The 22,500-nt window shown below is 42.8% G+C and overlaps 3 protein-coding genes and 1 long non-coding RNA gene across 5 annotated transcripts in view; 2 read left to right on the top strand and 2 right to left on the bottom strand.

Moving 5' to 3' along the window:
• rasl12 (RAS-like, family 12) overlaps nt 1-5,424 on the top strand; it is a 10,911-nt gene extending 5,487 nt beyond the window's left edge. Inside the window, exons 6-7 of the mRNA XM_048232180.1 lie at nt 2,325-2,443; nt 2,770-5,424. Of these exons, the coding sequence (XP_048088137.1) occupies nt 2,325-2,443; nt 2,770-2,972 (322 nt within the window). The 3' untranslated portion in view covers nt 2,973-5,424. The remainder of the gene's footprint in view (nt 1-2,324; nt 2,444-2,769) is intronic.
• si:cabz01068815.1 (solute carrier family 51 subunit beta) lies at nt 5,112-17,891 on the bottom strand. Of its 2 annotated transcripts, none has more exons than XM_048231375.1 (6): nt 17,870-17,891; nt 11,950-12,018; nt 11,181-11,552; nt 9,213-9,329; nt 6,912-7,002; nt 5,112-6,692 (listed from the first exon to the last, which is right to left on the bottom strand). In XM_048231375.1, exons 2-6 carry the CDS (start codon nt 11,987-11,989, stop codon nt 6,332-6,334), a joined length of 981 nt encoding a protein of 326 aa, XP_048087332.1. In that variant the 5' UTR covers nt 11,990-12,018; nt 17,870-17,891; the 3' UTR covers nt 5,112-6,331. The 2 variants fall into 2 exon arrangements, with proteins under 2 accessions (XP_048087332.1, XP_048087331.1); XM_048231374.1 differs by lacking the exon at nt 17,870-17,891 and adding an exon at nt 13,714-13,816.
• Nucleotides 17,124-22,500, top strand: part of mtfmt (mitochondrial methionyl-tRNA formyltransferase) — a 5,704-nt gene continuing 327 nt past the window's right edge. The window contains exons 1-9 of the mRNA XM_048231373.1: nt 17,124-17,746; nt 17,903-18,103; nt 18,346-18,468; nt 19,051-19,153; nt 19,403-19,478; nt 20,265-20,356; nt 21,748-21,826; nt 21,989-22,059; nt 22,414-22,500. The exon at nt 22,414-22,500 is cut by the window's right edge and continues 327 nt beyond it. Of these exons, the coding sequence (XP_048087330.1) occupies nt 17,514-17,746; nt 17,903-18,103; nt 18,346-18,468; nt 19,051-19,153; nt 19,403-19,478; nt 20,265-20,356; nt 21,748-21,826; nt 21,989-22,059; nt 22,414-22,500 (1,065 nt within the window). The 5' untranslated portion in view covers nt 17,124-17,513. The remainder of the gene's footprint in view (nt 17,747-17,902; nt 18,104-18,345; nt 18,469-19,050; nt 19,154-19,402; nt 19,479-20,264; nt 20,357-21,747; nt 21,827-21,988; nt 22,060-22,413) is intronic.
• Nucleotides 18,000-22,500, bottom strand: part of LOC125286350 — an 11,143-nt gene continuing 6,642 nt past the window's right edge. Inside the window, exon 3 of the long non-coding RNA XR_007192165.1 lies at nt 18,000-18,083. This is a non-coding gene — a long non-coding RNA (uncharacterized LOC125286350). The remainder of the gene's footprint in view (nt 18,084-22,500) is intronic.

The raw sequence follows: 22,500 nt of genomic DNA on the forward strand, positions 1-22,500 counted from the left end.
TCTTCATGGTAGTAGCGTCTATCCACTTGCGCCACGAACCAGCTGACGGTACTCACAGAAATTGACTTCAGTTGTATGATTAAAAGAAGTCAGCTAACGTTATTATAATTGTAACAAGTTAACATAGCTGTTCATGTTATCTGGCTACCATGTTATCGTGCTACCGTTGCCCAAGCCATTTTAATAGGCCTTCAAAGTATCATGGTTAAGTTTTACAAACGTTTCACTGAGGTTAGGCTGTGGCCGCCCCTACCTGAAGTGTCTGTAGAGCCACATGAACGTCAGAAAATAAATCAAATAAAAATGTGTTGCCTAATTGTGTATCCTTTTGTCCAGCCTATTCTTTTAAGAATTCAGTTCATGAAACACAGGCATTGAAACGCACACTGCAATGGGCAGGAGAAGTCTATAACGTGTCCATATTTTACACAAACTTTGCGCACAGGGAGAGTCAAAACTCTTAGGCTTATAGGCTATTAACGTTAATGATGCTGACATGTAAACATGGGTTTGATGTTTTTTTGATACTTTATTTCCCAATTCTCAAGTTTGTGCTTCTCCTGTGGCGCAACAGGTTAATGCCTATACATTGCTTTCTCATGCTATCGACATGGGTTCAATTCTCCTCACCACACGTTTTTTTTTTATTATTATTTATTTATTTTTAGACCAGCAACGCTTCCTCAATTTAGGCTACAGATACTAGGTGGCAACAGAGAGCCTGATCAGCAGTCAGTGAAATGTTTGAAAACTTAACCATGATACTTTGAAGACCTGGCTTGGGCAACTGCTGTAGCAAGACAACGCCATCAGCCGTGTTAACTTGCTACAATCATCAGCTGACTTCTTCTAATTGTATAGACTAAGTCAAGTAAATTTCACTATGACTTATCAACTGGTTCGTAGCGCAAATACGTACATGGATGGTTATCATGTAGGAGGTTTAATTTAGGAAGCAGGTTCGATACCCACGTGGAGTTATTATTTGGGTATTCATTTTTTGGTGGCATATTCATGGTCCAATGTATGTAGCGTACCACAGACAATTTTGACATTTATATGTGATGCATAGTTGTATTTGTTCGTCTCCAGTTTCCATCAGAAAGTGACAAATCTGCAAGCGGCCACATCTGTCAAAGAAACGTCATCACTCGTGAAACGTCATCAACGCAGCCAGTTAACATGGGTGCCAGTTGCCATGTAACACCATTAGCATCAATAGCACGCTGCACGAATTTGTTCAAAACTGTTGCATTCAAATTGACTGCTAAGTTCTAATCATCTCAATCCCGATGCAAATGGAAAAGTATTTTCCAAGACTCAAACGGGCCTGTCCCAAGGAGAAAAAGTATTCATTTGACACGTAGGGAAACTGAACAGTCTAACTAGACTATGATAAACTAGCAAATTAAGATAACGTTACTTTGTTTACAATATTTCCAGGCTTCAACCAGTGCTGCTTTTCATTCAGACTTATCTGCACATTTATTTGAGTGTTTTTCATGATTGTGTTGCCATTTCTTTTCCCTGTTTGCTTTGATTGATAACTGAGGTGATTAAAATCAGAGGAAGGTTAAGTTTAAAATAAAAGTGTCTATATTATGTCTATGTGTGAGCTCACTAAGCGTGAACCAGCCAGGATGCTAATCACCTACAGGAGCCCAGATGACCAATAAAAGCCTTGCTAATGAGCTTGCGATTTTATTCTACCAGGCGTGAAAAAAACCTCGGAATCTGAATTGAAAACAACGTTTACAACCAAATACATTCATAGAAATGATCTCCATAGGCTACAGGTTCGAATATTAAGAGATCCCTAAAATTTGTTCGAATATCTTTAATTTGTATGTTTCATGTGTGTACAGATTCACAGCAGTGAAATGAAAGGTGTGAATATATAGTGTGTATGCATAAACCTCTCATCTTTGTCTGTGTGTGTGTGTGTGTGTGTGTGTGTGTGGGTGTTTGAGACTAGACGTGTTGCTCTGCCCTGTATGTTTCCTCTTAGGTTTGTATGACGGTTTGCATCAGCCATCAGTATAATGCTGTCAAAAGCATGTTACTGTAACATGTGGCACCACCATATTCATTTGTGCAAGTGTGTGTGCAAGTGTAAGGGTAGCCAACTGGTACGATAGCTGTGCAGTACAGTACAGTCATTTTCTGTGCATTAGCCACATTGTGTATAAACCGCAGGACAGTGTTTTATGCAAGTAAAAAAAACAAAAACATATTAATACCATCAAACCATCACATATGTGTTCTCTCATCCCTCCCTCCCTCTCTCTTCCTCTTTCTCTCATCCACCTCTCTCTCTCTCTCAGGCAGGTGAGTAAGTGTGAGGGCGCTTCGCTGGCCGCGCGTTTTGGCTGCCTCTTCTTCGAGGTGTCTGCCTGTCTGGACTTCCTCTCTGTGCAGCACATCTTCCACGCGAGGCCCGGAGGTAATAACTGATGCGATAGCTGCAGTACAGTACAGTCATTTTCTGTGCATTAGCCACATTGTGTATAAACCGCAGGACAGTGTTTTTATGCAAGTAAAAAAAACAAAAAACATATTAATACCATCAAACCATCACATATGTGTTCTCTCATCCCTCCCTCCCTCCCCTCTTCCTCTTTTCTCTCATCCACCCTCTCTCTCTCACGCAGGTGAGTAAGTGGGAGGGCGCTGAGGTCGCGGCCGGCTGCCTCTTCCTGTCTGCCTGTCTGGACTTCCTTCATGCAGCACATCTTCCACCCCTCGGCCTTTCCTCCCAGACACAGGTAGCCCCACTTCCTGTCCAGGGTCTCTTCATCAGCGAGGACCGCCCCCTCCTCGGCCTTTCCTCCCAGACACAGGTAGCCCCACCCTGCTTTAAGGAAATGCCCACCCCTGCCACGGCCAAGCTGGTAACGGTGAAGTCCTCCAGGGCCCAGAGCAAACGGCGAGCCCCCACGCTCACCCTGCTCAAGGGCTTCAAGATCTTCTGACTGACTCTATACTGACCCCTAGTGGAGACAGAGGTGCCACGCTCACCCTGCTCAAGGGCTTCAAGATCTTCTGACTGACTCTATACTGACCCCTAGTGGAGACACAGAGCTGCCACGCTCACCCTGCTCAAGGGCTTCAAGATCTTCTGACTGACTCTATACTGACCACTAGTGGAGACACAGAGCTGCCACGCTCACCCTGCTCAAGGGCTTCAAGATCTTCTGACTGACTATACTGACCCCTAGTGGACACACAGAGCTGCCACTCTCATTCTGTTCAAGGGGTTCAAGCTCTACGAGAAGGGTCTGGTCGCATCTAGCACAGTGGATCTACACACATGCGCTGATCTTCTTGCTTAGCTAATAGCTGAAACTAGTTTAGTTAGTTTAGTAGCTGGTGTGTGTTGTGTTGTATTTTATACAGTCTGTGGTCAGTCAGTTTCAGTCAGTTGTGTCCTGAATTTATTTAAATAAAAAAGAAAAACAATTCAGAGGGGATTATAGCTGCGATTACGACCACATTTGACAATGGTGGGACAAATATCTGTTGGTCCCTGACTTTTCCTGAAACTGTAATTGTCAGACTCCAATGATTTGAAAAGTTTCAACTCCTGTGCTGTATAGGCGGACAAAGGTTGCCCATCGGATAAAAAGTTTAAGAACCACTGGTCCAGATAATGTAAACACAGATCATCAGATCTGTCTGAGCGATCCTTTTGTGGTAGGCTAGGTTATGTGCTATAGTTTGCCATGAACTGAGGAGTTGTTAACTCTGACTATCCTTCGCTTTCACATGATATATGAACATATACTGTAAGAATTTGTTTTTAAAGGCTGACAAGTCATTGAATCCAAACAATTAAAGCTAAAAAACAAAGTCTGCACATGCCTGGGTAACCAGTTTGTAACGCTGTCGAGCGATTCGTTAAACCAAGTATTTTCATCCTTTCTCTAAAGGACAATTAAAAGTTAGTGTAAGCTATTAGCTAAGTAGAACATCAGCGCGAGCGTAAGTTAAATAGAAGAACATCCGCGCATGCGTGAGTTAGCTGGTAGATCCGCTGTGGTAGATCGGTGGTGGGAGAACGGTTGCTGTATGTCTGCGGCTCTGCAGCCAAATACTAGTGGGATCTTCTGACTGACTGATTGACTAAACACTGCCCCATGTTGGATAAACAGAGCAAACCCTGGGGCCCCCACACTGACCCTGCTCAAGGGCTTCAAGATCTTCTGACTGACTCTATACTGACCCCTAGTGGACACACAGACCCACTACATTCTCCCTGCTCAAGGACTTCAAGATCAAACACCGGGCCCCCACCCTCACATTGCTCAAGAGCTTCATGATCTTCTGACTGACTGACGGACGAAATGCCTGCATACTGACTGCGTACCCCTGGTGATCAAATAGAGTGAAGGCTAATCCCCCACACACCCTGCTCAAGGACTTCAGGGTCTTCTGATTTACTGTGTTCTGACTGACTGCACACTGCCCCCAGGTGGACACACTGAGACGGTGCATCTAGAGGAGTTTTCAGGGGAGATGTCTGCTGTCTGCTGTTTGTGTGAACCAGGGCCTGCATGTTCTGTCAGCACAGTACTGAATGAACTCACTAAATGAATGAGACAGAGAGAGAGAGAGAGAGAGAGAGAGAGAGAGAGAGAGAGAGAGAGAGAGAGAGAGAGAGAGAGAGATTTGGACAGAAATTTCAGTGGCGCGCCAGTATGGACAGAATCAACAGTTGCTCTTGAGGACTTCTTCCAGTGGGACAAAATGGACACTATTCTCCAGGGAAATAACATTCACCACAGCATATGGAAAAGAAATACGATGTTTCGCACAAATAGCCACTACCTAACCCCTCCAAAGGGATCCTGCTGCAATGCACTAGTTTCCCACCAGAACTTTGGAATGACAGGGCCCTCTAGAGGGTAACATTTACAACTACAGTTACCTATTGTGCACATGCACATTAGTAATGTGTGATTCAGATGATCACATTCAATTGAAATACACCCACTACATGTCACCTCAACATAGTCCATACCATTTCATGTCAATTCTTTGTTTATTTGTTTTGTTGACTATCTGTCACAAAAGAGTCCAAGACTAGAAATCACAGATGGTTTTACACACCATTTAGTCTTGTTTGTTTTATTTTCTTTATTAAAAGGGGTTGTAGCAGGGATGCTACAGAGTCTGAGTGTAGAAGACAATAACAGTAATAAAGTCATGTATACAGTGCTGTTCTAGGATAAGCACAAAGTGCTTTACAATGGGGACAAAGAAAGATTAAAGGCTGATGAAGGAGGACCAGTAAAGACAATAAGAGATGACGACTGTAAAATATACTGGTGTAATCAATGAGTCTAGAGTGAGTCTTAAGACATCATACATTTATTAGACCCTGTACAGGAGTCCCTACCCATCAGGAATAAATGATTTTAAATACAGGTGTCCACCGTGCTGGTCTGTTCAGTCATAAACCCTGCGGCTCTGTTCACAGTGTCCCGACGCTGGAGGACAGGGACATGCACTAGTAGTATAAACATCTTTAACATGTAGATTCTTCATCACCTGCACATACGGAAGCATGTATATGTAATCCAAATAGATAATATGCCAATGATAGTTTAGCTACAAACAGGTGTCTACATGTGGCAATGAAGTTTCAAATGGTACATTACAAACTTCACAAGAATCTGGGAGAATGAGATATGCAAAATGTTTCTAAGTGGAAACCTGATGTAAGCAACAGAAACTAAATATGCATGACATGATGATGTACAGAGTTTAAAAATTGAAACACCATTTGTCGGCTAAATTGAAATACGCAGTTCTCGGAAACTGCGGGAGTATTTGGCACATATTTACATTCCCCACGTGAGCTCTGGACTCTTTATGGGTTCTCTGTTGGCTGACAACATGCGTTAAAGTTTCATAACGGTGCTTTAGGTAAATGAACATACCCTCATCACGTTAGAGAATAATAAACAACCTTTGGGTCACATTGACATTTAACAGAAAAAACATACATGCACATACACGTGGACACATACTACGCACACACACACCCACACACACACACACACACACACACACACACACACACACACACACACACACACACACACACACACACTCACATTTACTCACACCAAGTTTGCATCTACGAGTCTGGGTGATTTGAGATCAGATCTGAGAGTGTTCCTATGGCTCTCTGTAGAGGGATCACCTTTACTTCTAATGTCCAGGTACGCAGGCCTCTGGATTTGTCATGAAAGAGATGAGATGACGCTCAACTGCACAGGTGTGACGACATCCAGGTGTGTGTGACATCACCTTTCAGACCTGTGCCTCACTTTTCCTCCCCATTCCCCTCCACCTGCACCTGCACCTCTTCCTCCACCACCCTCTCCTCTTCCTCTTTCACCTCCTCCGCCTCTCCCCCGTCAGCCTCCCCTCCTCTCTCGGCGTAGAGACTGCTCACTGTCCCGTCCTTCCAGGTGACCTCGATGTCTCCTGACTTGAGCTGCCCGTTCTCGGCAACGTCGTAGTCAGGGGCGCCCATCACCATGGTGGGCAGTTTGAGGCTCAGGGTGGGGGTCATCAGGACCTGCTGTGGGGCCTCTCTCTCCACGGTGATGACCTGCAGCTCCTCCATCTGGGGCTTGAGAGCTAGCGCCGCCGCTTTGTACTTTGCTATCTTCTTCCTGCTCCTGTGTTTAAGTGTGTGTGTGTGTGTTTTTTTTTTTTTTTTTGGGGGTACAGTTGATGAAACGTCAGCTCAAACATAATTCATTCATTATTATTATTATTATTATTATTATTGTCATTATTATTATTATTATTATTATTATTATTATTATTATTATTATAGTTTGCTAATTCTGTGGTCAGTGTTGTTTTTAAGTGCTGTAGTCCTGATCAGTGCTCACCTGCTACCCATCATGCCAGTGACCAGCAGGATGCAGCCCAGCAGCAGTGCAGCGAAGGCCAGACCCAGCATTGCAATCGTCCATTTACTCTCTGGACAGAGAGAGAGAGGGAGAGAGGGAGAGTGAGAGGGGGAGGGAGGGAGAGAGAAAGAGTGAGAGACAAAGGATTTTATTGAAAAGCAACTTACATTGGAATTGACATTCCCATCAGTATGTGTACTGTAGTACCCGGGCATATGTGTAATGTGCAAAACTTGTTACACGTGGAAAACGTTTTCATGTACTATGTCGAAATTGGCAGGCACATTCTAGCTAAACCTAAAGGGTAAGCACACCATACAATACACTACAGCTCCACATAAACACACACGCACACACAGGTCAACAACCTCTCGGACTGACTACCCCCCTTATCGAGGCCTTAATCGTCCCCACTTTTAAGGAAGCTAACCTATAAAGATACTGATCAGGCAGGCACACAGTCCTCTAGCGAAGTCAGTTTCATGGTGGGATGTAGAGTTCCTTAAAGATAATAGTAAACAGTAACAAGTGTCTGTTATCTGAGAGCTGAGATTCGAAGATAACCTCAACACAGCGGGCATTGAACTCTCCAGGGACACAAGGTTGTTTGATGTTTTCATTGCCAAAGGTTATCTGTTTTTTGTTGCTTTCTCCATTTTAAAATGGACTGCAACTTGCAAATTACCACTAGACCCACTGAATCCCTTATGGAATAACACCACTATTGGGCCCATAATAAAACAATAGTCAATACGAGAAATCGCTGTAGCTATGGGCTTCACAAGTGTTGAAATCAGGGTGCAAGTATTCACATGCTTGCAAAGACTGACTCTTTACACAGCCATGACACAAGAATCGGACTTGCCTGAAAAAAGGATGGGTCATTGACTCAGTTTTATAAAAGGGTTCTCTCATATAGACAAGAACTGTATAAAGGGAACATTCAAACCTGTATCTGCTTAAACACACACTCACATATTCAGACCAGTGGCTTGATGAAAAGAGGATATCTGAATCTCTTTTTAGCAAACAGAATAAAAGCAAAAAAACAAAAATCTAAGGTGTAGCTGGATATATACTATTTCTGTATTTCAGTATATACTGTCCAGTTTTATAACTGCATGGACATTTTTTTTATTGATTAACTCCCTTTGCAATGCACTCTCTACTCTAGACTACTCTAATCTACTCTACTCTATCACTTTATCACTAAAGCATCACACAACACTCTCCTAGCCAGACTTCACTCAGATGTTTTCTTCTGAAACAGTGCTTGTTTTTGAGAGGTAGTCCAACATTGGACCTGTCTCAGCTTATTGCATTTATAACCTCAGAGCATTTAAAAACCACACACACACACACACACACACACACACACACACACACACACACACACACACACACAATGCTGACAAATGCTGACAAATGCTGACAAAAAGTTTCAGGCTGGAACATGCGGACTGGGATGTGCTTCATTCGATCACTCTAAACCAGCTCAGTGTGATATTAGCTCAATCTTAAAATCTTAAAATCAGTTCCCTACCTACCTTACCTCATGCCTAAAGAAGCTACACTCTATTTGAAGTCAGTGGCATGTTCAAACCTCTCTGTTCTTTAGTGTGTTTTTTTCTTCATGCCCTGAAAAAGGCCCAAGCCGCTACACGTGGGCATTTTTAGGTCCTTTTTGGTCATGTCCAAGTTGTACATTTTAATTTCACAGAGTGCCTTGGTCGGAGATATTTTTTTCTCTTTTTTCCCATGAGAAACTATACTCTGTTCCAGACACTGGCAGCTATTTACTCCTAAAATGCCTGCTAAAAACGGCTATAGAATCCTATGGCATTCTTATTTCCTGAGGGTTTTCTGAAAACATACTAAAAATTGTCAACGTCTACCAAAATTTAATATCTAAGCCTCTGTAGCATCTAGAAACATAAAATAAAAAGCATGCTGCGCTATGCAGCATCCAGCGGGAGAATCATTGTTGCATCATGCAGCATCCAGCACGAATGGGTCAATTGTATATTTCAGGTAATATCAATCAAATTTCTGTTTTGTTGTTTTGACTGAGTAAAGATAAATCAAATAACAATACACAATTACAGCTCTACTGAAATTACTTGCAAAACAAAAATAAATGAAAAACAATGATTTATTAAAATTCATTAAAATGGTGGATATAGCGTTTTGGAACCAAACTCTTCAAATGCAGTTTGTTTTATGTCAGGATGACAGAGAGAGTCGAGATGTGTCAAGGTGTGCGGAGGTGTGCGGACTCACGGTCTTCGGTCCGGTAGAACCACTTGAGAAACTCCCTCTGCTCCTCGTTCATGGTGCTCTCGACGGGGTTGTCCTGCTCAAACTCTCCCTCAAACTCATTTGATGCCCTTTTCGATCCTGTCAGAGGGGGCCAGAGCAAACAAGACAAGTTACGTCAGACTCTTGCTCAGACCCACCCACACACACGCACGCACGCACACACACACACACACACACACACACACACACACACACAAAAAAAAAAAAGCACTACAGATACAAACACCCACCCACACACACACACACACACACACACACACACACACACACAAGCACTACACACACACATACACAACACACATACATCACACACATACATCACACACACACACACTACACACACACACTCACACCCACACACAAGCACTACAGATACAAAAACCCACACACAGACACACACAAGCACTACACATACGCACACACACAATCACACACACACTACACACACCACTGTTTATGCTGGGCAACATGCTGGATATGGAGAGATACAGGTGGGAACACACACACACACACACACACACACACACACATACCACTGTGACTGACAAACAGAAGTACACCGGTCTCCCAGGCTCTTCAAAGAGCAATGACATTTGGAGATGGCGGCTCTGACTAGACCCCCTTAGCTCCTATGGGTGTGCCGAGCGTAGTGGGGAAATGTGTTTTCCTCGCTAACCAAATGCCAAGATGCCATGAGTCAGATCCAGCACTACGTGCGGACCCCTACCTGCTCACCGCTCAGATGAATCAGCCTCGCCTCGCCTTGCCTTGCCTTGTCAAGTTTTGACAAAAGTTTTTTTTTTTTTTACCAACATATTTAATTTAATTTACTGGAACTTGTGGTAATGATGTTTTCATCATTAATGCTCTCTCCAGACACGGCTGCCCACTGCTCTGGGTTTGTATGTTCGCATCTGAGAGTATTGGAATCCCAACTTATGATTTTATATTCATTAGCTTATGTCCTCATATTTCTTATTTATGTTTCTTATTATGTGTCCTTATAGCCTCTGTATTCCCAGGCTAGTGTATGTATACAGTCAATCAGAATTATGGTTGGATAAAAGAATTCAGCTAAGCTAGCGTTCCTCTGTTAAGTCTTCCACATATGAGATGACTGCTCTGCTCTGCAGTAGCTATCTGCTCCGGTTTGCCAGGTTGCCACTAATCAGGGTCTGATTCAGTGTGGTCCACATAAGATGGGATGACCAACAACATCTCCCGTCAACCTGGCTGACCATTTTCCTGTTTCGTTAGAGCAGCTGGTGGATCTTTATGCAAAGTCATGCTGTCTCTCCCTTAATGCGTATCATTGTAAATAAAACTCTGTTCCTGATTTGTCATGCCTGTTTTCATGCATCTGTGGTATCAAGACTACAATCACTACTCACTGTGTGCTGTGTTTGTATTAACTAAACACACATGGGTAAAAGCAGATGGGAGAAAGAATCTCCCTCTGGATCGATGACAGGAGAGTGGTGTATTTCCTGACACATAATGCAATATTCAATGATAAATCACAGTAAACAGAAACAAATCACAGTTAAATGACACCCCTGGCATGGGTGTCCTGTGTTAGGCCCACAGACTGAACCTGTCACTCTCTGCTCTGCATAGCTGCTCCTGCTCCAACAAACTCATGTGCATATCGTACTGTACATTCATGAGAAGGACCATTTCCTTCACCTTTCTAATGTATGGATCATTCAATGATAAATCACAGTGTGCAGTTGTGTGACAGTTAAATGACACTCCTAGTTCTGCACACTGCACTGCAGCATGGGTCTGGGCTGGGTCCCCTCCCTGCATATCTTCCTGCTTCCTGTTGCAGAATCCAAGTAGCTTGGCATTTCATCCAGCTCATGTTGTAAGCACGCTCATGAAAATTCCCCTAACCATTTCCAGCTTGGCGCTTGCTTGCTTACTTACTGAGCCTCTCCTGGCAGATGTCGCCCATATCCAGGGACTTCCACCTGGAGGTCGGGCCCCCGGGGGTGAGTCTCACTCGGCCCTTCTCCGCACTCAGCTCCAGGCTGCGGTTCAGGCTCAGGAGCCGGTGGTTCTCACAGGCCCACTCCAGGTGCTCCTCACCGTCGCAGGCCACGGTAAGAACCGGACGCTCGTGGAACGCCGAGAGGCACCGCTGTGTTCCGACGTTCCGCAGGAAGCGCTGCTCACGCCAAACCCACTGCTGGAGGTCATCGTCAAGGTTACACTTTCGGAGGGTGATAGCCTTGCCGGCAGGGGAGTCCTGGAGACAGAGGCTCTCAACAGTGTTGTGGATCATGAAGCTATTTGCCCCTATATGAGCACACAAAGCACAGGTGAGAACCGCAAACTCTGAAGTCATTGTTGGCTGTTTCACAGTATCACACAGCTCAGGTTTATAAAAATACAACCCCAAAACAGAAAAAGTTGGGACATTGTGTAAATATTTAGTTGCAAAAAGGACACAGACAACATATCAAATGTTGAAAATGAAAATATATGTTAATTTCACAAAATTACAATTGCAACAAGTCTCCAACTAATTCATTTTGACAAAACTGTAAGGAAATACGACAGATTGAACAAAATAAATATCTCAATGATTTGATTGTACATAAAACAGTTCAGCAAAAAGGCTGAGTAATGCAAATTCATTTATTTCCAGGAGTTCTATTAAAATATCATCATTCAAATTCTGAAATTGACTTACCATGCAAGAAGAAACACAGTGCCACCCATAAAAGACTCATTATTCCCAACAGGTAAATACTCCTCTAACCTGTAACAGAAAACAACATTACAAAAAGCCCAAACATCACTTCTGTTGTGTGCCGATGGGACAATCAGATTGAAACAGTACTGCCCTGTGGCCTGTTAGAATGTGTTTAGTCACATTCTGGGGTAGAAAGTTGGTGTGTGCTCCCAGATGTCTGTGGAGAACACTGCCTGTGCCTGAACCTCGCCCTGATCTGGGATGAGGTTTGATCCTTACAGTGTGTGTGTCTGTGTGTGTGTGTGTGTGTTTTCAAGTATGATGTAACTAAACACAGAGCAGCAGTGTGAGGACGTGTCTGATTCTGTGCCTGTGCAGACAAGACAATCTCTTTCTCTTTCTCCAGCCACTGTTCATTTCCTTCTGTGTAATCCGCTCTTCACTTCTCCTGTCTTTGCTTGTTCTCTCTCTCTCTCTCTCTTCTCTCCTCTCTTCACTTCTCCTGTCTTTGCTTGTTCTCTCTCTCTCTCTCTTCTCTCCTCTCTTCACTTCTCCTGTCTTTGCTTTATCATTCTCTCTCTCTTCTCTCCTCTCTTCACTCTCTCCTGTCTCTTCTTGTCCTCTCTCTCTCTTTCATTCTCTCTCTTTTCTCTTGTTTTTGTCCTTCTTTTCTCTTTTCTGATTCTCTTATATTTCTCTTCTTTTATTCTTTCCTCCTGTCTCTTTAGTTCCACTGTCTCTTCCTCCTTGCTGTCTACCTTACTGTTTCTCATTTTCATTCCCCACATCTTTGTGGTTGCTGTCTCTCCTGTCCTCCACCTGACTCATGCACCCAGCACACACATACACATGGGCATAACCCAGCCAGCCTCCGGGCATGGCAATCTCCACGTTGACTCAGTCTGACAGAAGACAAATATCAAACCATTAGATCAGATTGTTATGCTACATCCTCCACTATGTTCTCCTCTCCTCTCTCTGTTCCTACTATTGTTCTCTATTTTCTCTTCTGTCTTTATCTATCCACCCCCACACACACACACACACAAACGTTTTTTGGTGTTTTATGCCCCCAACTTTGTCTTCAAGGCAGCGCTGTCTGGAAGGTACTAGGGTTAGCCATGGGTTTAACGTTAGTGTCAGGGTTGGGGTTAGGTTTAGGATTAGGTGCCTTTAAGTCAGCGGTGGCAGCGCTGCCTGGAAGACGATGTTGGGGGCATAAAACACTATCAAGCCATACAAACAAACAAACAAACAAACAAACAAACAAACAAACAAACAAACACACACACACACACACACACACACACACACACACACACACACACACACACACACACACACACACACACACACACACACTCCTCTTCATCTGTGCAGCTGCAGTGAGAGCTAAGCTCAAAATCTCATAAAGCAATGGCGCTCCAGCATCCCTGGCCCACCAGGACTCAACTAGAGTAGACTACATTCCCAACAAGGATACTCTCCATCAATGGAAGTGAAGTAGCATAGTTAAATAGCATAGGAAAAAACAAGACAGCTAATCATGTACGAACGAATCAATCAGAAAGTGAAAAGGTGGTAACAGGTCTACATCAAACAGGTCTCATCTGATGTCAGATACAACAGAGATACTGTAGTTACTAACAATAAAAAAGTCAAGTACAGGCTACTAGTGAAGACCCAGCTGGCAATACAATCTCACTGAGCAGAGAGCAGAGCCTGTGGAGGTGAGGATGATGAAGCTGGTCTGGGACTCACCTGAGATGTGGAGGGCCTGAGGGAAGTGCACCCTGAGGAGTAAGTGAGTGTGTGAAGATGGTGTGTGTGAACACAGCTCCGCTCATGACTACCAAAGTTCAGGTGGGTGTGGATTGGGCTGTGTCATTCTCACCTGTTTTATTGTCATTAAATGTGGCTTTTGTGTGCTTACTGGGCAGATTTACAGCAAGGTTAAGAATCTGAGAACATTGCAATCTATTACCACATAGTTATAACACAGAACTATAATAATGATTGACTTGAGAGCTCATTTTATCCAGCTGAATGTTGTTGCTGAACAAAGTGATGCCCTCATAGAACATTAACCTGAATTAAATGACAGACTTTTGGATAATCATTGTCAGTGAAAGTGAGCAAGTGTGAGAATGGTTGTCTCACCCATGCAGTGAGTGAGGTCTTTGACCATGGGAACTGACTAGCTTATTGTTTGGACAGCCTTGCTACGCGAGTCAAACAGAAATCTGGTGAGGGAAGAGAGATTCTGCCCTGACGGTCACAGACCTATTGGTGTATGTGTGTGGGGTTGAGAGTGAGAGAGAGGAATTTTATTCTTTTATGGCAGGAGTGGTTAGAGTTGAGCGAGGTGAATGACCCAGAGGTGATCTTTATCGACGTAGTAGGAGAATTTGATTGGATTGTTTTATTGGCTGCGTTAAGGAAGATATGGCTAGCTATGTTAAGAGAAGTCAGCCCATTCTCACCAATAGTATTCATTCTTTATTTTTAGTTTACATGTAATCTATTACTTGCATTGTTGGACTGCGGTGACAAGCTGTCACAACTTTTCATGAAAAGACCACACTACTGCATAATCTTACTGGAGGCTCTCATCTCTAGCTGGTCATAAGATCTCTCTCTCTCTCTCTCTCTGTGCACAATGCAGTGATTTAAGAGTATCCTCTTTTATTTGAGATAATACTGATAAAGTTGATAAAGTTGACTTCCATAGAAGGTGATCATTCCATAGAAGTTGATTTCCTCAGAAGGTGATCATTCCAAAGAGATCAACAGCATAAGAATAAGAATTACTACCCACAATATAAATACAAATGGGCATTACAGAAAACAATGCAAGTTAGCTAATATATATAAAAAAAATGTTTATACAAAATAGACAATGCAAAATACTAAAGATGGATAACATTATCTATTAGAAAAATAATTTATCATATAATTAAGAGTTGTGCTTTTACTGTTTTTAACAGTTTTAAAAGTGACTGCTTAAGATCACCTTGGGAAGCAAAGGACAGTAATTTGGATACTGGGCCAGAGACTTTCTAATGAGGAGACGCAGCGCTCAAAAAATCCTCCATAGAAATGCCTGTGGCTAGTTTGTAACGCCAATATGGCCGTTGTCTAGAGCAGGGGTTCCCAAACTTTTTCACGACAAGGCCCCCCAAATACCGCTAGGTTCTGGCCAAGGCCCCCCAAATACCCCAAATACCGCTAGGTTCTGGCCAAGGCCCCCCAAATACCACTAGGTTCTGGCCAAGGACCCCCTTGATGTGTTATTAAACCCATCGACAATACTACGGCAAATGTAAAAATACATTAAGCTAATCCTAATAATTATTTTAGCCACAAGCACTTCGCGATGGAGCATACAGTGTGTAAAAATTGCATTTGGGGCTTTCTGCTATATGAGAGCTATCACTCTACTATTATTCCCAGTCATTATCATGGAAAATATAATGTTCAGATATGCGACAAATTATTACAATGGCATTATATAACCAGGGGCGCCTTAATACCACCTGAGGCCCCTGGGCTATATGTTTTTAAGCCCCCAAACCGCAAATACTAATTATGATACCTGGCCCGCGATCTGACCCGCCTATTTACATAACGTGCGCTTTTGGTTGATGTAGCCTATCATTATTGAGCCTATGTAGTACAGCGGTTAAGCCCTCAAATCAAGGGGAATTGTGCACTTTTTGAAAGAAACATGAAACTTCTACCATAGTTAGGTTATACCATAAGGTTTATTTTCAGATTGGGAGGGAAGTCAAATTTGACCTCTGAGGCCCGGGAGAGGTCAAATCCAAGATGGCCGCCAACAATATTCAAAAGTGCCTCACGTTTGAACCAAATACAGTAGAAAAACACTTAAGGTGTCATTTCCCACTAACCTTTGGGTGCCCAATCTGTATTTGATAACTTTGAAACCACCAGAGTTCAAGAAAATGCATTTATGTAAAGGTCAAGGTAAACAAAACATCAAAATATTCATTTTTATGTACCCTATGTACCCCAATTCATTTCTTTGTTGTCCCTGTATTATTCAGTTATTAGTTGTTATTTCATGAGATGTGTGGCTAATTTCATTTCTTCACAGCACAGAATTATCCACAGGTGACCCCCCTAGACCATTTTCACAGACCACCTGCCATACCACCGCTGGTTAAAAAAACCCTGCTTTAGAGTTGTTGCTACAGGCCACAGTACAGTATGCACAATGTAGAGAGCGCTTCAATCGACATATTCTAACAGGTAAACATATTGACTATGAACAAACAATATTATTACATAATTACATAATATTATTCATGTTGCAAATTAATTTAACCATAGCCAGGAAGGAGTTTTCCTTGGTAGTTAGCTTTTGAGGTAAACATCATGGACATTCATCATTGAGTTTTGAGAAGGACATTGGACCAGCTCTCATGATAGTCTGTCAAACTGACAGTGATGCCATGCACTTAATGCGAGCAGCACAAGTAGTGCGCAAAGAGATCCTTAATTCATCTTTCTCTTTTGACGGGTCATTCAAAGAAAACTGCCAGCAGAGGGCTGTGCCACCATCTCTCTTGCCTTCATCAACATGGTACTTGATGGTACAAACATTGAGCATCAGTCCACCACAAAACCTGCCCTAACAATCTCCCAATTGATAGTCTTAACAGTAAGAAGTAATTCATTAAGTAGTAATTAAAGACACAGCCTTAACATGCTAGCTACAAATGTGTTCAAGCCCGGTTGCGCAGTCGGCATCCGCTTCCTTATTTGGGTTTAGGGTTGCCAGGTTTTAGCCTATGACAAAACGGTTGAAATTGAAACTAAGTGATCGTGTATGTGTAGGGTGTATTTCATACACAATCTGGCAACCTGAATGGATCAATGATTTTAAAATGAAGTTTGATGGCCATGCAAATTACGGGAGTTTTCCGGGAGAGATAACAAAACGGGAGGGTGCTGGGAGATGACCTTTAAATACGGGAGAAACCCGGGAAAAACGGGAGTGTTGACAGGTATGCATTGAGCCAATCATATGGTGTGTTGTGAAGACATCGTGCCAATCATGTGTTGTGAACTCGCAGCAGGAGCAAGACTGGTGTCGTGAAGCCTTGCTCACGCGCATTTCTGCCGAAGAGGATGCCCGATGAGTGCCCAAAAAGCGTTGCAATATGGCCGCCGAGTGGAGGGACTTGCCTAAAAGGACTTTGACTGGGCCTACATAGGAACGATTTACATCACAACTTTTGAAGCGAGACCTTTTAGGTGCGGACCGGAAGTCTGTCATGTGTCATTAGAAAACATGGCGGCGTCCTTTGAAAGGTGGTGCCGAACTTAAACCTCTTACATTAACTGTATATTTTGAGTTTTTGTGCTGCACAACGTTGCCTTAATTGATGTAAAACAAAGGAATGTTATGGATTCGTAACGACGTTTTGACGAGTCACACCGTGACGGTATATTTAGCTGATTCTTCTGTGGACATGTCCGATAAAGTCAGGCTTGCCTGAGATGGCAGCCAGTGCACTTCATTTTATTACAGCAACATGTGGACTTTGAATTATTGTAACGTTAGGACGAGTGGGCTTAGGGTATTGTATGCCTTTTGCAGTCATTCTTACAAGAGAGATTTCAAACCTTGTGCCCGAAGACTTCGTGACAGCAGCCACCCATTACAATGCAACTACACACACACAACTTCAAAACCTCCATGGAGAGTACTATTCTTCGGAAGCGACGATTTCGCGGTGGAATCTTTAAAACTTCTCCACGCTTCAAGGTAAAGGCTTTCTGTTTCCAGCTTCAGAAACACAAACGTTGCAAAACTACCTGTAATTATCAAGTATCTACAATTACACATCAAAGCCATGTTAGTTTTCAGCTAGCGTTTACATCAGCTTACCTCATGCATTTCTTTTTTCGGGTTGTCATTTAGCTTAGAGTCAAAGGAGAGGGTTGTGGACACGCTGGAAGTTGTGACTTTGTCAGATTCCGTTCCAGTGTGGAGATATGCCCACAAACACCAACTCAAAGTTCACGACTGGCCCAATGTGGATGTCCATGGACGATTTGACGTCGGAGTTGTGGTGTCATTCGGATGCTTGCTGAAAGAGAAACTGATCAAGCAGTTGCCACAGTAAGTTATTATCAAGTCAGTTTGGCGCCATCTGACTTAAGTCCACAGAGTGAACGCATGTTATCATCATCATCATATTAATGGTAATATATGCTATGGCTTAAGCCGTGTGTGTGCGTGTGTTTAAATGATTTTTTCCACCACATGAATGTGTGTATCCTACCTAAATCTGTGTAGTGATCTGTTTGCACAGCTGTGTCTGTAGATTAGCTAAACTGATGTATTGTGTGTGCGCACTTCAGTGGGATCCTGAACGTGCACCCCAGTCTGCTGCCTCGCTGGAGGGGTCCAGCCCCCGTCTTCCACACCGTCCTACAGGGAGACACTCTGACCGGAGTCTCTATTATGCAGATCCGACCCCTCAGGTGGGCACACACGCAGAGATGCAGCAGAAGAGTCATGATGTATACCATTCACATTGGTCATACTGTTTACTGTACCCCCTGTAAAGGCTGGGCCTTTTAAACCTCTAGATGGGTAACATGTTTGTTTTACTCCCTCATGTGTTGTCATGGTTTCTTTAGTAGTGGTGTGTGCATGCAGGTTTCTTCTGAAGAAGCAGAGATTGTAGACAAAACAATTGAACACAAATTGGGTCTTGTGGTAAAGAAAGCCACACTATTTAAAAAATGAGAGCTGTGGAAAGCCTGCCTTGTAAATATACACAGGCCAACATTTTAAGTAATTTTGCCAGACAATCACATGACCAGCTGCCTCTGACTTAGGTACAGGTACAGTCCAAGTTGAATAAGTTGGATTACATTCAGATCAAGTACACATTTTGCCAAATTCAGCCTGTTGGTAACAATAATCCCGCCTCATTTCGACCCATAAACTCCTCTGGCAAGAGGGTATAATTAGGTTCATAGTTATTCTGGAATAACAGAATTTGTTTGAATAGCATAATGGCAGCCTGCATCTTTACAGTCTGCTCCACTGGCTTGCAGGTTTGATGTGGGCCCCATCCTACAGCAGGAGGTGTGTGAGGTGCCGCCCCGCTGCACAGCTGATGAGCTGGGACAGACGCTAGCTGCTATGGGGGCCAGAATGGTAAAGGCACATTTGAAAGTTGTTAAAATGATGCAAGGCTTGATGTATCAACTACAATACAATAAAATAATTACTAACCGACGCATAAGAGCACAGTCAAAAGAGCACAATGTTTGTCTATAAAAGTTTATTTATCATTTATTATAAATTCATTTGTTTTCTGTGAAGAGTTTGTCTGTAATTGTAAAATGCTGCTTCATTTAATCTTTGATTGTGATTTTTAAATCCACTTTACATTAATTTGCATAGTTAATGGATACACTGAAGAACCTTCCAGAGAGAATCTCTAATCGGAAAGAGCAAGCTAAGGAAGGTGCAACATTTGGTAAGAGCCTTTTTGACCCTTAAATAAAGGTTATCAGAGGTTACAGTATTTAGGGCTGTTGAGCCGTGTGTGTGTGTGTGTGTGTGTGTGTGTGTGTGTGTGAGAGAGAGAGTGACTCTCAGACAAAGGTCATCAGCGATGACTCTGGACTGTCTTGTCTTGTGTGTCTGTGTTGACTCCAGCTGAGTTTCCTGATTCTGATTGAAATCGCAGGTGTGCATTCAATATTCTAATTCCCACAGAAATTCCATTTGCTTATGGGAGGTGGATGCACTCTCTTGCTGTGCCAGTCAATGATTTTGAATGCAGTAGATTCATTTGAAATGACTATTACTAGGCTATTAGTTTACAGGTAGAGAAAGTGGTGACATATTCGGCTACTGAATAAACTTCTAGTTTAATTACCAAAAGCTAACATTTGCATTTGATTAGTTATCAGGGGATGGGGGCACATCTATTTGAGGATATCCAAGTCCTTTGTTGGTGTTGGCTAGGTTAATAAATTCGGCTTCGCATTCGGATGGATACTTGAGAAAATGATGTCCAGCAGGAGGGTGAGATACTGACACTGAGTTTGTTAAAGAAAACCTGATTCTAAGTTCACAGAATCAAATAATGTGGAAATAGACCAGAAGTTTGAGTTAAGTTTTTTGCTGGAACCGAAAACCCAGAGTTTCCCTCATCTCAGGGCTAACAAACTCAGATTTTTAACAAACTCCAAACTCTGGAATACCCCCTTGACCTGCCCCCACACCTGACTATAAAGTGTGTGTGTGTGTTGCTCAGCCCCTAAGATCAGTGTATCCATGAGCTGGCTGGTGTGGGAGGATCAGACGTGTGTCCAGATCGACCGCTTGTACCGGGCTATCGGCTCAAGGGTAAGACGCGCACACACACACTCACACACACCTCTCTCTCTCTCTACATGTGAGGTGGTTCCTGTGCCTCATTGATAATAATCAGAAGTGGACATCCTGCCTTCAAGAAGTAAAAGTCTGGACAAATGTTGCTTCTGTCCTTAACACAGGGGATATCTCTAATTAGGTGCTCTACCTGGTTGAGCAGTTGTGCTAATTCAGATCAGCTGGTTTAGTGAATGGTTGAGCAGTTGTGCTAATTCAGATCAGCTGGTTTAGTGAATGGTTGAGCAGTTGTGCTAATTAAGATCAGCTGGTTTACTGAAATATGATTTTGAAGGCCAAATGTGTAGGCTGCGCATTAAAGTTTGGATAAAAAAAGTTGATGTTTTTCTTCCTCGTTCAGACGCTTGCTGTGTGAGATCTTCCTAGATCTGGCCGCTCAGCCAAACTGAGACGAAGGGCCTTGATCAGATAGGTAGCCAAGGACCTAAAGGTCACTATGAATGAGGTCCAAAGTTCCTTTGAGCGGATGAGAGAAGTGTAAAGAAGGACAAACATCAGTGCATCACTCCACCAATCAGGCCTTTATGGTAGGACTTATGGAGTGGCCAGATGGAAGCCATGTTTTGCCGGGAGTTTCCCAAAAAGCACCTAAACGACTCGGACCTTGAGAAGTAAAATCATCTGGTCTGATGAAACGAAGACTGAACCATTTGGCCACAATTCCCAACAGTGTGTGTCAAAACAAAATGTGCCGCACTCATGTCGGTGCCTTTGTGTGGAGTGCTTTACGCTCTAAAGCTGGGATGTCCACGTCTCGTGATAATTAGGTTATCATTGATAAGGGCTATAATACTGTAGTATTTCTGTGGCTCAGCTAGTAGAATACTACCTACCTTAAGATCATGGGGTTAGGAACCCAGGGAAGACATACTGTATCGTAAAACGACCAAACAACAATGTTTTTTAATACTTCAAAACAACATTTGATAAATGAACCTTACACTTTTAGTAGCCATAGGTGTGTAGATTTAGATACACTTATGGTGTGGGTGCTTGCATTTCTTTAGGAATCCGCCATCTTGGTTTGTACAGAAATTAATATTAAGTGACGCATACACATAAGAGTCGGAAATACGGGACAGTTGGTAATAGGTGACGTTCCTGTATATCAGTGGAGGAGCAGAAAGGAGTGCTGTATTGGGTGGGCTGTTGTGCTGAAATACAACAAGCTTTTGCCAAGACCAAGGCCTACACCTTTAAGTGGAGCTATGAAAGTAGTGTAGTAAAATGGTGTACGACGTATAAATAAGCAGGAGTCTGGCCCTGTAGCTGAGACTAGCTTTAATTTCTTGAATGTTATTGTTTCTAGCTTTGATTTGATTTCTTGTGTGTTATCTGATGTGCAGATTCCATTAAGAACCCTCTGGATGGGAAAGACTGTGAAGCTGTTGGACTTTGTTGGACAGTGCAATATCTCCCTAACAGGTACTCTCTTTATTATTTTATTTATTTTATTTAGCTGGTAAACTGTTTTGTTTGTTGAACATAACGTGTGTGAGAAAAGGGGAAATGCATGTGTTGTTTAGGTACCACATATATTCTGGCAAAACAAACAAACTCACAAACAAAATGTTTTTGGTTTTTTAGGGTTCCAGTGTTCAGTCCCCGGCTCCATATGTTTTCAGAAGGAAACCAACACCCTGGCGGTGCGTTGTAAGGTAGGCTCTGCTCATCGCTAGCGCTGCCTTTCACCTGCATAGTGCGTTTCAACCTATTTTATACAGTCAATGGTTTCAACACGCAAAATGAGCTTTCTGTCTTTAGAAATGTGTGATTAATCTGATTCATTTGTTGTGATTGAAACATTTATACCATTTAAAAAAAAAAATAGATTTAAAGCGTTAGTAATAGTATTAGTGTACGTGCTAGTGTCAATTAGTGATTGACAGCACGCCATTAGTAATAGTATTAAGTGTAAGTGCAATCAATTATTTCATACAGTTGTCGAAAAGCACAAAAATAAACCATCACAACCACACAAATCTGAGTGATGTGCTTCCTGTGTGCTGTAGGACGGCTGGGTGGGGTTTCAGACAGTGAAGCTGAAGAAGTGTTTGTCTGCGGCGGACTTCTACAATGGCTATCTGCACCAGAGCTTC

Source organism: Alosa alosa, chromosome 21 (genome assembly GCF_017589495.1).
Source record: "Alosa alosa isolate M-15738 ecotype Scorff River chromosome 21, AALO_Geno_1.1, whole genome shotgun sequence".
NCBI lineage: Eukaryota > Metazoa > Chordata > Actinopteri > Clupeiformes > Clupeidae > Alosa > Alosa alosa.